Source organism: Strix aluco, chromosome 7 (assembly GCF_031877795.1).
Source record: "Strix aluco isolate bStrAlu1 chromosome 7, bStrAlu1.hap1, whole genome shotgun sequence".
Classification (NCBI taxonomy): domain Eukaryota; kingdom Metazoa; phylum Chordata; class Aves; order Strigiformes; family Strigidae; genus Strix; species Strix aluco.
In genome coordinates, this window is record NC_133937.1 from 38,514,383 (window position 1) to 38,532,037 (window position 17,655).

General features: G+C 40.8%; 1 protein-coding gene across 2 annotated transcripts in view; it reads right to left on the reverse strand.

Annotated features, from left to right (window-relative positions):
• Positions 1–265: 265 nt before the first annotated feature.
• The window catches only part of C7H10orf90 (chromosome 7 C10orf90 homolog), a 67,641-nt gene continuing 50,251 nt past the window's right edge, over positions 266–17,655 (reverse strand). For both annotated transcript variants that reach the window (XM_074830098.1, XM_074830097.1), the window contains exons 5-9: positions 15,629–15,825; positions 14,471–14,669; positions 3,042–3,105; positions 1,744–1,843; positions 266–1,176 (exon numbers count right to left, since the gene is read on the reverse strand). In XM_074830098.1, the coding sequence (XP_074686199.1) occupies positions 1,138–1,176; positions 1,744–1,843; positions 3,042–3,105; positions 14,471–14,669; positions 15,629–15,825 (599 nt within the window). In that variant the 3' untranslated portion in view covers positions 266–1,137. The remainder of the gene's footprint in view (positions 1,177–1,743; positions 1,844–3,041; positions 3,106–14,470; positions 14,670–15,628; positions 15,826–17,655) is intronic.

The window sequence follows — 17,655 nt, forward strand, 5'->3', positions numbered from 1 at the left end:
CTCACAAACATCCCTTTTCCAAAAAACCTGACCTTACATCTCAGGCTAGATTAGAAAAATAAAGCATAGATATCAAAGGCCAAATTCCAGCCCCATTCAAACACACTCAATTGACTGTTTGTGCAACAGAGGTTAACACTTGCAGTGATTTTTATGGGCAATATTTTTTACCATAGGATTTGTGGCATACAAAGGCATGACTTCTCAAGCAGTTTCAATAACTGTGTTATATTTAACAGTACCAAATAAAAACATAGCAGTTGGATCAATATTATATTCATATTTTATTCCATAAATAAACTTCATTGGTTTGTAAGCTGGTTGTTTTTACTTCCAAAATGTACAAATAAAGATTTAAATATTTTTGGAGGAAACATTACAGATGGTTTTAGTTCTGCAGTTTTGATGCAAACATACTTCTTGGCACCACTTCTTAATATGCCATTTCTATAAATACTTAACAGAAGTGGAGTAAACTATATATTACAATGAAAAACACGAGAAACAGAGTTATAATCAAAATTTTAAATATTGCTCTTTAACAGGTAAGCTTGCTATGTAGATTCACTATATAAACAGGAATAGAGTTCTTCAGAGAGCTAAAATACTGGTCCCTTTTGGTATGTTAGGTATTAATGTGAAACTGCTGCCGCTATGATTTTGTGGTAATGCTATTTCAGCTAGTTTCTAAACATAACAAATAATGATATTCATTTTTCTTTACTTCAAGGATTTAACTCACAGGAAATCAATTAATAGAATACTTCAAAGAAATAAGTTTTCCAGATCTTATAAACCCAGTTCTATTGCTACAGAGACGTATACTTTTTAAAAGATTAGATAAATAATACCACAGTAATTCAGTATTTGCATTAAAAATTCTTAAAATTATTTCCTCTGGGTAAACTGACCAAAAGGTGATGCTCTGAAACAGCTGTGTTCCCTTTTAGACTGTTTTTGGTTACTTGAAAGATGCCTTGAAATTTCAGTTGAAATATAAATGATCTTTATTTATATAAAGAGCCAAAGATAAGAAAAATACCTCCAGGTAATTGAGATAACAGTAAATTTTATGGCTTATCTAGCAGTCAAAGGTATTCAAGATCCAATTAGGATGATGGGCAAGAGAATCCTTTGTCACTCTGTGTTTCTTTGAAGGAGCTGGTCCAGTAATTGCTAGGAAAAAAACAATGCAAAACAGCCTTAAAATACTGTTAAAATACATGAGATGGATATAATGGTAGAAATTTTCAGTGATACTCTAGGTGAGGTGGTATTAGCATTTTCAGACTTCAAATCTGCTGGCTACACTGCTCAAAAAAAAAAAACCCAAAAAAAAAAGCACTGAAAGCTTTTCCATCTTGGACAGGAAAGGTGTAATTAGATGAAGCAATAGAGCATTTAAACAACTGGTACTTGTGTGCAACGTGGAGTGGGATTACCTGGGAATGCCTCAGATCTGCACCTGGATTAACTGCACTAATGAAGCTTTCCACCACAACTAACTAATTACTCATTTTTAAAAACCAAAAGTCTAGGGTGCTTATTCCAACACAAGGTTCAGCTGTTAATTCAAGTTAAAGAAGTACCTAACCTCAAGGTCAAGATTTAAAACACATCCTTTGCTGTCAGGGTTTGCACACGGTTAGCACAGGCTCCCCAGGCAGGTGCTGCCTCTACGGACCCCATTCACAGTAAAGAAGGGTTACAAAACTATACGTGGCACTCACAGGAAATTCTTACCTTTTTAAAGATCTCAACACGCAGTCTGTTACTTTGGATGATGATCCTCTTCTGTTTTTCTTCTTGTTTCTTTTTTACTTCAGGTAAATTGTTGTAAATCCTGGAATGAATTTAGAAAGTCATCCCTAGGACTCACAAATACTTTTTCCTATCGGAAACATTTGCCTTCAATGCAATACTTGTCATTAATAGGCATCTCTAAGTACTGGAATTTATGAAAATGGAATTATAAATTATTAACAATAAAGTTTTTATGTAAAATACGACTTGTTGAAAAACACTCCTAATTTTGAACTAAAAAGTAAAGAGAGACAGGATCGGGTTATCTCAATGCAGCAGCATAATTCTGAAGTAGCTTCTAATGAGCTCAGTGGAGTTGGTTTCAATTTATAGCAACATAATTCAAACCAGAATCTGGCCTGTACACTTTTTTATATTTATGTCACAAAATTAATACCAAGCAATTATTTTCAAGTATTTTTCTAAGATACAAGAAAACAGTCATTATAAGACTGGAGACTGTTAACATTTTTTTCACTGTCATTAGGAACACTTTTTACCAAGGAGAACATAATCTGCCCATTTTAAAAATAACATGAGTTGCCCTCAAAGAGGTGATTTCTGGTCTGATCTTTTTCCATTTAAATCAATGATAAAATTCCCAGGGGTTTGAAAAGAAAGTCAGACCTTCCTTCACAGCAGCCCTGTTCTTTGCATGCATACAAAGCCTGTTTAGTTCTGATTTTTCCTCAGAATATTTTGCAATACCAAGTTCCTGAAGCAGCCTGTTTTGGCTGGAGATTGTATTTTGGAGAAGAGAAACGGGACACATTTTAGGCACTTTTAAAAACGGGATGAATTCTGCACGGTAGCCATTAGCAGCTTTTCTTGCTGTAAATGATTGCATGAAGTGCAATGCAGTTAAAGATCAGATATCACGTTCCTAATAGTTTGATGTAATTCCCATAACTATGTGCCATCATTAGGGTGAAAAAAACCCAACAAAGCGATGGTACTGCTTACATTTTTGAATATCTGACGTGAGATACCTGTCAGGGACTTAGTTTTCACACCATGGGTTTCTCCACGCTGTCTGAAACTGCTAGAAAAGGGGTGCTCAAAGGGCAGGGCTACCCCAAATCTATCAAACTGATACAGTGGAAGAAAGCCATGAGCATTGAACAAAAGGGTGGCAAGCAGTCCAACCCTCCCGCGTATGAAGGTGACGTGGAAATGCGGTGCCTTAGGCATGAGATGGCAGCAATTCGCAGTGAATTCTAAACTGAAGCGATTTGTACCTTTTCGATCTCATATGCATCTCCTTCTCGGGAATGAATCTTTCCTTTGGTCTGAAGAGGTTATCTAGCAGAGGGAAAATAAAGTTAATATTGGAGGAATCTGCGTTTACTGAAATTTTAAATGTCACGTTCCATGTAGTCATAATATGCTATTTCTGATTAAATTTTTTGATGGCTTAAGGCCAGATCCAAAACTCCACAGGTCAATGGAAAGGCATTTAACAACTTCATCTGGAGCTGAATTGGTTCCCAGAGCTGCCCTACAGAAAGGGAAGGATGGATAAGACCCATAGCAACCACCTTCATTACAGAGTTAATTTATTTTAAATGCCTATGACTGTTGTCATTGTCACACGCAGCTGTGTACACCCTTTGTTCAGATCAAGAATCAGCAATGATTTCTGCTATATCAAGTTATCTGTTTTCCCCACATGCTCGTGCAAGCAATTGCACCCGCGCACATTGGCCACATCCTCAGCTGGTGTGTGTTGGGAACCTGGCCTGGTACCATCATTTCTGATTCAATTTACACCTGTTTTGCAGGGCTGTGAATAATTATGCTGAGCATTAGGAGGAGGAAAATTACATTACTCTTTCCTGATCAAATATGAAGATATGTGCGATAATTCCAATCAGCATTTCCCTGGATACAGGAAAATGATTACCGATCTTAGCAGTTGGCGAGTCTCAGAAATAGGTAATTTTAACACCTTCCTTGCAAAAATGGTTTCTGAATGGGAAGGGAAGGTCTTCGTACAAGGTGGGAAGCCAGTAAATACATAATCAGAACTGATTCTCGATGAAGGAGACTGTGTCTAATCACATTTATCAGGGAGAGGAGGGAGGAGAGGACTGCTGCCTGCACACCTACATCAGGACAATGGGAGAAAAAGTGGAGGGATGGGGCAGGGTCCCCTCTCTACGGCAGGACACATCCAGAGGAGGGAATGGAACATCCCTGTGGTGCACAAGCTATCGACCTGATGCACACAGGTGATGTGGATATTTGTAACTTAAGCTTTTCAGCTGAGGTGTATGAAATAAATGGTTTTACATTCTGGCCTCTGAACACAAGGATGCCCAGAGCATTGCCTACACCCAGCCAGGTCCAGGCTATTTCCCCGGGGCTCTGAGGACAGGGGTATGATTCCCTGTGTAGTCACAGCACTCTAAACATCAAAGGTATTTCCTAGTATCTTTGCAGAATATATGTATAAGATAAATACATGTGCAAACTTTTAAGCCCTTCCATTTTCCAAGGAAGTTTAGAAGACATAATATATATCACAGCAGGCACCACGTCGGCCTCTTTTTGCCATCTCACTGAAGAGACAAAATACAATAATCAAGGCAGAGAAGTAAATACAGAGAGTAATTCGTTCCAGAACTGCCCAGTGCAGACACTGGCCTTGAGCAGACCCAGCAACCACTGCCCCAAAGAAGACCCTTCCCCACCAGGTTTGCTGCCCTGCTGATTAAGACACCAGATATTTCAGGGATATTTATGGGAGAATTGTTAGCAACCAGCCCCAAGCAGCTTACGGGGCTACATCTAGAGGCAAAGTCGTACTCAAATTACCGTGTTTCTCAGGAAAAGACTACATGTCCTTTAAGATCACTGTTGTACCTCGATGTAAAAAGAAAAGGGAGCTTTGCAGCAGTTCCTATTCTGAACTGGTACACTTTTCAAAACACAAACTGAGAAAAGGAGGGGAGGCTGCAAAGCCTCCTCTGCCTGAGGACTAACTTTTCTCCACCCAGCGGTTGTCTACACTTAATCACGCTTATTAAATCTTCAGCACACACAAGCAACATGCTCAATTTGCTAGGAAAATATAATTTGCCTTTTATTTATTAGTGTTTTCATGTTCATTTACATGTTGATTAACTTAAAAGGAATAAACACTTGGATGCTATTGCTGCCCAAATAACCCTGTAACTTAAGGAAGCAGATTGCCTGTGACCCAAACGGTCCTGGTGAAGGATTAGAGTCCAGGGTCATTGATTTTCTGGGCGCAGTGTGGATCCCAGCACACTCCAGAGCAGCCTCAGCATAGTGCCTTGCTGCTCAAGGTTACACACCTCATTCTGACAGCTCAGCGTGGCAGGATGCATCGCTTCCTGCAAGGCACGTCCTCCAAGCTGGAGAATGGCACAGGATCAGTCTGACATCGTATAAAACCATCACTATGGGTTCTCTGCAGTGCTAAAGCAAAAATAGGAGGCACTCCAGGCTGCACAGCAAATTCAGGCATCTTTTTTGTCTGTGTGGCACAATATGGTCCTCAGTACGAGATCCATGGTGTGACAACCAGTTCCTTGCGTGTTCTCGCATCCTTGGGCAGAGAAGAGCAGCTGAGGGCACTGGAAATAACACCCCAACAGAAACCTGTACTACCTGCAGCAAGCCCTCACACAGTAAATCAAGGAGGACCTCCCACAAGACGTGATACGATCAGACAGAGCGACTGGCCAGCACAGAGCTTGGGTTTTATATGATTTCCTATGCACTGTGAGTGACAGCTGCTTAAAGTTATGAATTTTTATTCCAGAGATTCTCAGACATAGGATTTCTGGAACAAAACTAATTGTTTTAGGGATTTCCCCCCCACCCCCCCTTTTTCCTAATAAAAGCTGTTAACGACACATTAACATTTCCAGACCTCTGTGCGTAGCCACCAGAACATGCAAGGGATGAAAAACCCAGCCAGGGATTTGCAGACCTGTGACCTATCTTGTAAACAGCGTGACAAGCTAATCTGTATTTCTTCTACGAGATGCTAAGACAGGCTGGTCTCTGTGTTTGAGAGGGGAAGCACCACAGAGGCCGAGAACTGTGCGAGTGCTGGCACATACGGCTGTTCCTCCAGAATAATCCTCTCCTGATGGTACAGAAATGGTCCTGAAGGGTGTGAGACCCATCACTGCCCACGATTCTACCTAGAACTAGGTATGCAGCTCTGCCAGCGGCTTTGAAGGAAGGATTAAAAAGAGGCTCTGGGGAAAATCCTCCAAGAGCAAAATAAATCTACCTTGGTTATAAAAATTCCCTTTGTGAAGCAGTTTGGAGTCAAAAGGTTAACACTTAGGGGTAAACATTCAGATAGTATCTCTCGGCTCACTCTCAGATCACTATATATAAGAAAAAAAAAATCACATGCAAGCATCAAGCAGAAATAAGGCTAATCCTTGATAGATTTGAGGATTGAAATTCAAAAATTAACTGAAAAATAAATAAAAATCGGTATAAATGAGAAAATAAAAAGCGTATGTGCATTTAAATATTTGTTAATATTCAATACCAAGAAGTGTATTTCGAAGTGGAAGAGCAGCACACATTCAGAGCTATAAAAACCTGCTGAACACATCATGAAGACCTGAATTAACATTCTTTCCTACTAAGTGAAGATCAAAGTGGGGCATAAGGTGGACAATTCCCCAGGTTGATAGTCTTCTAAATTATATTTTATCAAAGTAAGTTCCTTATAAAATTTCATAGGCTTGTATTACTTTTGGAGAAAACCATGCTGAAGGATAGGAAAGAAGGGATTTCAAAGCAGACATTTAGCATTTCTAGAGATGCACTGCAGTTAAAAAAAGGTATAGACAGATAGGCATAAAGCACTTCATTGGTGTATTCAAACCTTGTAATACTACTGAGCTTCTGGTATTTACACCAAAACTGTGTGCAACAGTGGTCTGACACCTCCATAGTGGGAGAAACAAGCCACTTCATCAAGCTGTAAATGATGGTAAATGGGTCATCGCTGTAATATATTTTAACTAATGCTAAACTGCACCTCAGACAGGATGAGTAACTTTCCTGCTCAGAAGTTAGTAAATGTTTAGATGGAGCAGAGATAAAATTATTTTGTTGGAACCGTCCCTTGACTTCCTATTTACTGAAACATTTAAAAAAGAGAAAGAGTGGCAAAAATTATCAAAGGCTAAACTCTGAACATCAGAATATACAGACATTTTTCCCTAACATGAATGCAAATTCTCAAAGTTTGTTAGGTGCTAAAATGTGCCTTTGAGGATGTGTTGCCAGTCCCTGCAAAGCAAAGCACTGATAGTGGTCGTTCTCTAATTAAACTGTTTTTTTACTGAGCTGAAAAAATAATTCACCAAAAGCCCATTTGCCTAGAGAAGTTATAAGAGACAAAAGATTTTTTTTAAACACTGATTTTTAAAATCAACAGTCCCCCAAAAAATAAATTAGCCTTGAATCTAAGATGAATGTCAAGGTGGCATTCAGATTAGCATGCCCATAGCACTTCACTGGGAATTCATCCAGAGAATATAAAGTAGTGCCTACACCCAGGGGTGCTGCCCAAACTTTTGGACATTGTGTGGCAATGACTTCATGCAATGAATTACTTCAGTTGCAGTCAACAGATGAGGCATTGGTGTTATTTATAATTTCCATTAGTTAAAGGTTTGATGGCCAGCCTGCCTGGACTTTCTGCTCATCTCAGAGAAATGCTGAAGCTCAAAAGTGGTCCTTCACCCAGGAGGACCCACAGGAAGGTGTTCATGGGCGTTCCAGCTGTTCAGGTCTGTCCTACACCATGGCTATTAAGACTTGTGATCCTCCTTAATATTTCAGTACTAACAATGGAAAACATCGTTAATATCTCTAACAAAAGCTGTACATTTTACAGGTTTATGAAAATATTTTCATACTAAATTTGTTTTGGGCATGGTGCAGGAGATTTGGTCCTTTCTGTCCAAATGATACCTGAACATTCATGGATTCCATCCAGAAAAAAATTTCATTAGTATCTCACCTGGCCTTCCTAAATCATTCTTGCTTAATTAGAGCATATAGTCACGAAAAGCATAACATTTCTTTCAAAAATTAGCAATTAATGAAGAAGGTATGACAGATCCTGGTAAAGTCATCAAAAGATTAATTTAATCTTTGGTAAAATTTGCACTAGCTTCTTAATCCTGACTTCTTTAGTTTCAATTTCTAATCATGGGTGAAATTGGACTTTTTACTCCTGGATTAAAAAGTCCATCATCAAAAATTCATTTTTTTATTTGGCTCCTTCAAGACTCCGATGAAATTATCCCCCAGCAAATTGACTGAACTTCATGAGTCACCCATTATCAGGCACATTGTTTCGCTGCTGTCATCATCCACACAGAAAACTCCTCATATTTGAAGATTTTTCAATTTATTGCCACCTTCCTTGCACAGACGCTGGCTATCTCCCCCCTTCACAAGGATGAGGGCACAGAGGGGACATGCTGGTCAGCCCATTCACTGCATCACCTCCTCCCCTGTTGTCACAGTGAGTCCGAGCATCGGGCTCCCGAGGGACAGTATCACCCACTGCTGGTGACCGGGCAATGTGCTGCTGTGTTTTGCTGACTCATAGGCACTGCTCTAATCAATGTGATGAGTAATAATATCATAAAAATCGGTCATTCCTCTTCCTAATTCAATTACCTGACTGCAGCTTAGTCTTTACTCAGAGCTGTCAGCCTTAACCAAGAGGCTAGGTGCCAAGAAGTTCAGCAGCACTACTGCCAGCTGTGAGTTTTGATGGGGAAAAGGAACCCGAGAAATGGCACAACTAAAGTCACGCACGAACAGAGATGGGCTGGTGGCCGCAAACATCTCATCAACCGCCAATCGCATCTGAAGACCACGAATATGCATGTTAGGGGCTGCAGGATTTGCCGGCTGCACACTTATTGCATATTCTCCAACTGCCATCTTCTCCTCTCCAAATAAAAACCTCCCTGGCGTAGAGCTTCTCAAGAAACCAGCCCCTTGCAAACACAAACAAACAAACAGCAATCCTCGCCCTCCAGGCTTTTGCAGTTACAATAAAGCTTTTTGGAAAGATTTAGAAGCACGACTGAGGAGGTATAAACTTGTTTCCAAAATATTACTAAAGATACAGGATTTGGATACAAATCCAGAGAAACACAGCAGGCACCGCGGTAGGGGTTGAATGGTAACGTTCAACTTATATTGCCATTTCCAATGAACCACCGCCCTCTCAAAGGAAAGGAAAATGGAAGGTATGAAAAAACCATATGTGCCTGAGAAATTTTTTTAAACCTCTGAAAGTGCTTGTGTACACTAAGATCACAAGGCTGTTCATTATGCAGATTTAAAGGCCTATAAACAGCTGGTAGTCCTGTCACTGAAGTAATTACATTACGGTTTTCGAGATTTAAATCCAGTTATTTGAACATTGTTCCTATTCAGTTCGTCACAGTGGGATCTCTAATTTGTTCAACATAGTCAACAGCAGAGTAGTCTATCTTGGACTAATTAGCACTCTCAAAATTTAGCAGTACACATTACACAGCACAAAGGCTAGCGTGAGAGTTGCAGGTTCTCTGCCTTCAAAGTGCTCTTGTGATGATAAAATCTTCTGCAGGATAAACATTTTCAGTTTTCTAAGATTACTTTCAGCATTTCGTAAAATCCTGCTCATGAATTACAATTAAAAACGGTAAACAACTTGGGTTTTTTTAAGGATAAGAAGGTAAACGGAAACCGCACAGATGTTGGTATTTATATGGAAATGATGTTGAATGCAAATTATTTCTTTCTCCTACAGGAAACTAAAGTTGTAACAACACTGTCAAAACATTAGAAAACTGTACTAGCTAATAATTTCATATTATCAATAAAGACATTTTAGTCTGATAGAATATCTCAGGTGGAGAAAAATCTCTGAAGGTCATTGTTCTTTTTTTTGGGTAAAAATCATTTTATTGAAATAAAAGCTGCAAGTCCAGAGTGAAGTGCATGTAAGAAGCTTATTTCAAAGAGATATAATTGCAGCAAACTTGTCAAGTGCAGGGGGAAACATCTCGGGCTGAAGTTTAATCCCCATTTAAGCCTGCATAAAAGCAGCTGCTGCCCAAGGGGACAGTCCCACCTCTCCCCATCCTGTGCCACCTTCCCAGGTGGGCATGGATGTGCACATGGGGAACTGGGCCAGGGAATGTCCTCTGGTGGTGGGAAACTAATCGGATAATTAATGTTATTGCCAGGGCTTGTGGCAAGTATGTTGCAGCGACCTGCTCCGCGAGCACCTCGGGGTTGCACAGAGACACTCTACTCCTGCCCAGCCACAAATGCACTTATAATCCATCCTTGGGGTTGCTGTGTTGGGGTCAGTGGAAATTAAACTCATCAGCCAACCTGCCTTTACGAAAAAGACCATTGGAAAAATATATGAGGGTGTGCTGGCAGCGAGCCCTATGAACCCCAGAGCCATGCAGACCTCTACCTCCACAAATCCCAAAGACATCAGGAGAGAGAAAAAAATGAGAAAGGAGGAAACCATCAGACTGAAAAAAAAGCAACCACAAGGTCACACCCTGAAGCCTAGAGGTGCCATCAATAAAATGCTGTATTCATAAGCAGGTTTTCAGGTCATCATTTTACCCTCCTGGGTTCTTAATTTCAAATGTTTCAATGTGTGTTGCTGTGAAAGAGCAGCCAGCTTCCTGAGACCAAGAAATCTGCAGGCGGGCTGCATTTGGTAGAGGATTTTTAAGAGTAGCAGGGAGAACAGGAGACCCAGTAGTACTAGTACCAAATAAAATACCAATGGCTATGGGGACGTGGCAAAGCAACTGCCCTGTGTGCGCAGAAGTGTTTGGCACCCAGTTCTCTTGACTTCTTATGATGGCTGAGGTCTATGATCTGGTTTGGTCTTTATAAGTGACTGCCACAGGCACAGGCTTCTAGATGACTACAGGAACATACGTGGCACTGTAGGGAGGACACAGGGCAGGTCTGTGCCCTCCACTGCTGCCCAGTGCACCCCGGGCAGCCAAACTGTATGCTGGAAAGCAATGGTTGAGATAACTCAACCCTGGGCCTCAGTCACCAGCCCCTGTCCCAGCTCTGGTGTCACAGTCTGCTGCTCCTGGACCACCACCAACTCACAACCAGGCATAACCAGAGAGGGAGGTGGTATTCAGGACCTTCTGTGTTTGGACCTACAGACACACCTTAGGATATTTTTCCTCTTCTTTGTGCCCCGCATATATCCCAGGCTCTCTACCACTTGAAAAGCTGTCTTTGAAAGACATAGTCAGGGATGAACCCTGCCACGTTTCCTTTGCTCAGCCAGCTTTGGCTGGCAGGCAGCTTTTGGTGTCATCTGTGCACGGGTGCGGTACACGAGCAGCCTGGGAGCTCTCTTTGGGAAGGGTACGGTCTCGTTACACCCATAAAAATGGGAGGCTGGTGCCAAGGGAGGCAGTGCTGGTCTCCTCCCTCACTATCTCACACCCTCCCTCTCGCCTCCCCTGCACCAGCTCACCGATCACAACACTGTTTGATGAGCTGGAGCAGTCATTTGATCTGATAAAGACTCAAAGGGAATCCTAATTTAAAAATAAAAAATTAAAAAGTTCCTGCTAGATTCAGCTGAAATATGAGGGCATGGATGGGCCACACACAGTGACAGAGCAGGCGGTGACACTGGTGGCTGTGCCCACAGCCTTCCTTGCACCATGTTATAATGCGAAATGGCATCCTCAGATCACTGAGGGATTTTGATGTCAACTTCCCACCTCAGTAAATTAAACTGTGCTTGCATCCCCTACATGGACTACAGCTGCATTTCCATTTCATTTTACTTATGTTTTCTAAAACATGAGATAAAGTCTTGCTTTAAAAGCACATTTTACATGCTAAAATGGCTTTTCCAGAGAACACAGAATAATGGTGACAACAAACAATAACTTCTCTTCCTTCCAACTTTGGGGGCAGGCAGAAAGGAAGGAGAAGGTTGTGACCCTGGTGTCATCAGCAGAGACATCAGAAGGATATAGACAGCCAGTGCCCTTGGTGAGCATGAGGGAGAAGCCCTTGTCTCTTCTGCAGGAGGGGTTGCAACTAGAAAAGTTTGGAAGCATCTGTAGGAAACAAAGATCCCCCACTCTGGAACTCATTACTGATACAAATCCTTCTGCACAATAGTATTCACCAGAAGAAGTCCTAAAATACCAATTGTCAGAATTCAGACCAAATTAAATATGCTCAGTACACTCCTACACAGCCCTCTGAACTGTAGCCTACACATTTGTGCTTTATCAAGAATCTAGGATTTCCAATATTAACTATAGTTATGCTTAAATAACAGACAATGTGACACTTCTGTCGTTATAAAAATATTAAGATCTCACAAAAATTACATGTGGCTACATGAAGGCAGATGAGTTATAGAAACAAAAGATTGTCTTTAGACAAATTTGTCTTTAATGACCAACCACTAAAAGAGGGAAATAGTAATTTACTTGAATAATTAATGAATATATTTCAGTATTATGCTTTTATTACTCATTAAACAAGCATAAAGATTAATCTTTAATTATAATTTAAGGAGAAACAGGTTTAACCCTTCATTCTTTTGTTCTGTAAAGTATTTGCAAAGTTGTGTGTGGGACTTTTGAAGATGACCAAAGGGGGATATATATGGACAGTGGGATTAAGGCACCCTCAGCAAGTTTGCCAACGACACCGAGCTGTGTGGTGTGGTGACACGCTGGAGGGAAGGAGCCCCCAACTCTAGGGGCACCAACATCAGAAGGACATGGACCTGCTCGAGCAGGGCCAGAGGAGGCCACGAAGATGCTCAGGGGGCTGGAGCAGCTCCCCTGTGAGGACAGGCTGAGAGAGTTGGGGGGGTTCAGCTGGAGAAGAGAAGGCTCCGGGGGGAGCTTAGAGCGGCCTCCCAGGACTTAAAGGGGCTACAGGAAAGGTGGGGAGGGACTCTTGATCAGGGGTGTAGGGATAGGACAAGGGGTAATGGTATTAAGCTGAAAGAGGGGAGATTTAGATGAGATCTAATGAAGAAATTCTTCCCTGTGAGGGTGGTGAGACCCCGGCACAGGTTGCCCAGAGAAGCTGTGGCTGCCCCCTCCCTGGAAGGGTTCAAGGCCAGGTTGGACGGGGCTTTGGGCAACCTGGGCTAGTGGAAGGTGTCCCTCCCCATGGCAGGGGGTTGGGACCGGATGGCCTTTAAGGTCCCTTCCAATCCGAACCATTCTGTGATTCTATGGTTTGCCACTTCTAAGGTATACGACAAACTCCTGGCCTGTGTCACTGCCTGCTGGGAGGGCTTGCTGGTGCTGGCACAGAGCCCCCAACACTGCAGGGCAGCATGGTCCCAAGAGATCTGAGCCCAAGTAAATTAACCTGGATAGTTTAAGCGGTGAATGAATTTTACTGACTCTTTAAAATATAATTCATGTTTTGTGCTTTGTTTGCTTATGCTTATTTAGCTCTTACTATAAAAAATACGTATCTGATTTAAGGTAGACTCTGTCATAGCACAGCATCAGCACAGATGTAGCGATAGAAATTGGTACTCTGCAATGCAAAACATGTCAAGAGCCCCGAGATGGGGACTGCACCCAGCTTTCCTGCACCCAATCTCATTCCCCAGGGAGCAAAAAACATATATGTTTTTCCCAGCATTAAGGACATCAAAGATTTTCTTTCCTGCTTCCTTCAAGTGACCCATCTAGTTGTTGAATGTTTTCAATTGATTTACTTTTCAGTTGAATAATGTGGCTTCAAACAGCCACAGATTTAAAACCAAAATGTTTTGCTTTTAAAAAGAGGAACGCCAATCCATCAAATAAATCTTTTTCTTTAGTCAACTGAATTAACTAACAGCCAGATGGCAATTAAAAAAAAAAAAAAAAAAAGAAAGAAAAGAAAAACAAAAGTGATTTGTTTAACATATTGTGCCTAGATAATATTTACAGAGGTGCTATTGGGAGGGAGCTGCAAGGGAGTTGCTCAGAGAAAACTGTTTTACTCGCTGGATATTGAGTCTGTTTACCACTAGGGTAATAAAACAACCTAATCAACCTGAATTAGAAATCGCAGAGTTTAGATGCATTGATTTAGCAGCCTTGCATACAGCTGCCAGGCAGACAAGTGTTCTTTGACCGCTAGCTCACTGCTGAGGGTTTCATGAGCCAAGTGGCAAGTCCACACCTAAAGCTGCTGAGAAGATCAGATTGGGCCTCCTACCCCAAATCTCACCTACCACCTGCAACTTCGCTCCCCAAACTGGTCTTTCCGTGGGCTGTGAGAGGTATGAAATACCATTTATTGCTATCATCGCTACATCTAGCAGTGACTTGCATCACACTGAAGAACACAACTTCATGTGACAATGACAAAAGGTCCTGAAGGAAGTCTCCTTCCACATCACAGACCACAGAAAACACCTCATCCCCACTAACCCATCTCTGTGCTTTAGAGACTTTCTGCTCTGAGCATTAGGACAGACGCTGGAACATTGGTTGGTGAAACAGGAGAAGCAGGTCTCATGTTTTTTCACAAAGTTAATATGGAAATACTGTACGTGTGGCAAGATTTCAATGGCACCCAGCAACCCATTGCTGGTCACAATTCAACTTACCACTGAGAGGGTGAGGAATGGTGTATTGCTTTTTTTTGCTTGAAGTGGACGCTGAGGAAAGCTTACGAACAAGCACTCCTTGGCTGCTTGCAGGAGCATCAGTCTGCTGGGCTTTCCTCAGCTGGACCATATGCTCAAGTCTCTTCAGCCTTTCTTGTGAACGAGAGATGAACTGAGGCTTATGGATTTCTAGTGCTTCCTAAGTGAAACAGAGAAACCGCTTTGTTTTAAAAGGAAGAAAAAAAATGTGATATGCATGTAACTGGCTTCAGCAAGAGATTATCACTGAAAATGATTGCTTGTCTGTATGAAAGTTATCTAACTGCCTTCCTATCTGTCTTTCTGCCTTTTACTCTTAGAAAGCTGCCTTGGTGTGAAATTTCCAGATCAGACAAAGGAGAATTTCTGAGAAAAAAACAACTTTCAGAAAACATATCCAAAAGGTTTTGAATTACATACTTTTATAAGTTAGCCAAATTCAAGTTCTTGATGTTTTGCCTATTTCCTTGTCTCACCCCATCGCCGAAGCAGCTTGTCACTGACAGTTCACAAACTTTCCTGTTTATTTAGATTGTCATGCAGATCTACGCATGGATGATCCAGAAAGAAAACACTTTCCAGTCAAAGGCTGCTTCAACATTTAAGAATGTCTTGGGACAGAAGACAGAAGCGGGAGACTGGTCTGCAACATGCACCGGAGGAGAAGGCAGGAAAGCACGTTTGCTGCTGCGGCTTGGTATCAACCTGGGGTTGTGTCCATACCTACAGCTGCTGATTGTGGTACTGGATGTCGTGCCCATTTGGGAAATTGGCAGTTTTGAGGTACAATTTCAAAAGCGTCTTTGGGAAATTTGTAAATCCCCAAACTTTCACCATGTTCCTCTACAAGAATAGCAGGTGGGGCTTAGAATAGGGAGCTTTTACAACCAGATGGCCAAGCAAGTCTTGGCAGCTTGTGCAAGCTACCAAAACTTCACTGGAAAGAAGAAAAATCAAGGAAATATGAACTTCTGCCCTCGGCTACTTCCCTGGAAGCAAACACCATCCATGAAAAAAAAAAAAAGAAAAAGAAAGGAAAAAAAATTTTTAAAAAGAAAAAAAGTAAAAAAAATAAAAATAAATCCCCATATTAACAACAACAACAAATTGATATTTTACCCTCAGCGTCCGTGGGGCTGGTGGAGTTTTCTGAGGCTGGGAGCCGATTTCTGGCCGGGTGAACACGTCGTTTTTCTCACGAGTAACATCTGGCGAGCGAGCCGCGGATAGTGTTATCCTGCTGGCTCGCTCCCGCTCGTCCTCCTCCTCCTTGTGCTCCTTTATTTTGTCACTTGAACCACAGAATTCATAATCACCTTCGAGAGATTTAAAAGTTCATTAAGAGTGCATGGTTAATTTTTTATTGGGTTCTCCACCTCATTAGACATAGAGGGCAATTTCTGAAATAAGAATGCCAAGGTATTATTAATAGGCCTCATTAAGCAGAATAGATCAAATCTAATCATAGGTGCTACTCACTGCCCTGTGACACCCAGAGTATCTTTCACATTAAGCCAGACATCACATTGAAGCATAATTAAACCGCTCGGATGCTTAGCTCCATTTGCTGGTATTCGCTTCCCAAAAGCAAGACACTTCTGTAACACAGCTGCATCATGGAAAGCAAAGGATATCACGCTGCAGCTTGCAGTTTGAGTTCATTTCAATTTATTGCATGCATTGTAGGAAATAACATATTGTTATGGGCCTTAATCACATATCATTTCTCTTTGACCATACTGAGGCTTTCATAAACACTACTCTTGCTTTTTTTCCTTGTTGATAGTACAGTTTGCTTTCTATCATTTCTATATATTCATTAACCAGTGGAATGACTCCATGAAAAAAAAAAAAAAAAAAAAAAAAAAAAGGTTTATATGCATTATAGCATATTATTATGAAAGCTGTCAATTCACAAAGTCCTCCATTGAGAACAAGAAGATTATTTTCTACACTTATAATATTGCTTTAATGCTCTATGAGTGATATTCCCAGCATGAATTAGGACCAAAAGAGGCTATGTGCTCAAAAATCAGAGTTGAAAAGATTCTCACTTGAAGGACAGAACGAATCCAAAATAACAAAGGAACTTCGAAGAACTCCATATGAACTATTTTGAAAAGTCACACTGGAGTACCTCTTCCTTGCCAAATAATTTGATTTCTAGAACTAAGTATCTGGGAATAAAGCCCATTACTGTTTTATTTCAATTTCTAGTTACAATAAACTTAAAATATTTTCCTCTTTATGACATATTGTACATATTATATTGTACTTAAAAAAAAATATTAAAGTGATCTGTGTTGGGTACATTTGCCTTATAAAAGCCTGAACCATATTTCCTCCCTAATACTGCTCTTGTTAACATTTTGGAAAAAAACTTGAAACCTGTGAACATGAAAATAAACTCCTCGATAAGCCAGGTTTACAGAGGTGTTGATTAACTTTATCTTTGATAGATCTCAGTGGATGCTTCGCTTTTGTAAAACTAAGTCACTTCCAGTTAGGTAAATGGCATGATTTAACGTCAGGCACTGAAAGCAGAACATAGGCTTCTCTTGTCTAAATGGGTGTTATATTCAGTAGCTTTACGGGCAATAATGAAAAAGTTTTGCTTACCTGCCTACAAAAAAATCTGTAAGAAAAAACACTGTAAGAAAAAAAGGCTATATGATCATTATAGCATTTTTAAGGTATTCTTGGAGTAAATTTCTCACAAACTCGTTGATACTAAAGCCAAATTAATCTACACTTTATCTCAGTTGTCTTCTGCAAAAATACCTTATGCATGAACACAGCTGTTTGTGTCATCTCCATTTTAGCTACGTGAATAAATGTTGGAAGCAAGACATCCCAACAAGTGCTGAACTAGAAAAAATTATGTTTTACATGCTGAAACCTTGTTGACAATCAATTGTTAAGCCTTTTCTTTTTTTTTTTTCTTCATAACGATCTCTCTAAACAAGGTATTTCATGCTGTGCCCGTGCACCACACAGTTCAGGATGTCGTGCCAAAAGAAAAGATTGCAGAAGTAAAAGAAAGGTATCAGAACAAGGTTGTAAAAATAACCTCATTTCTGGTGTTTCTTGGTTGGACTGGGACCGCTTGACTCTGCAATTTTAATGTTTTTTCAAGATTTTCTTGA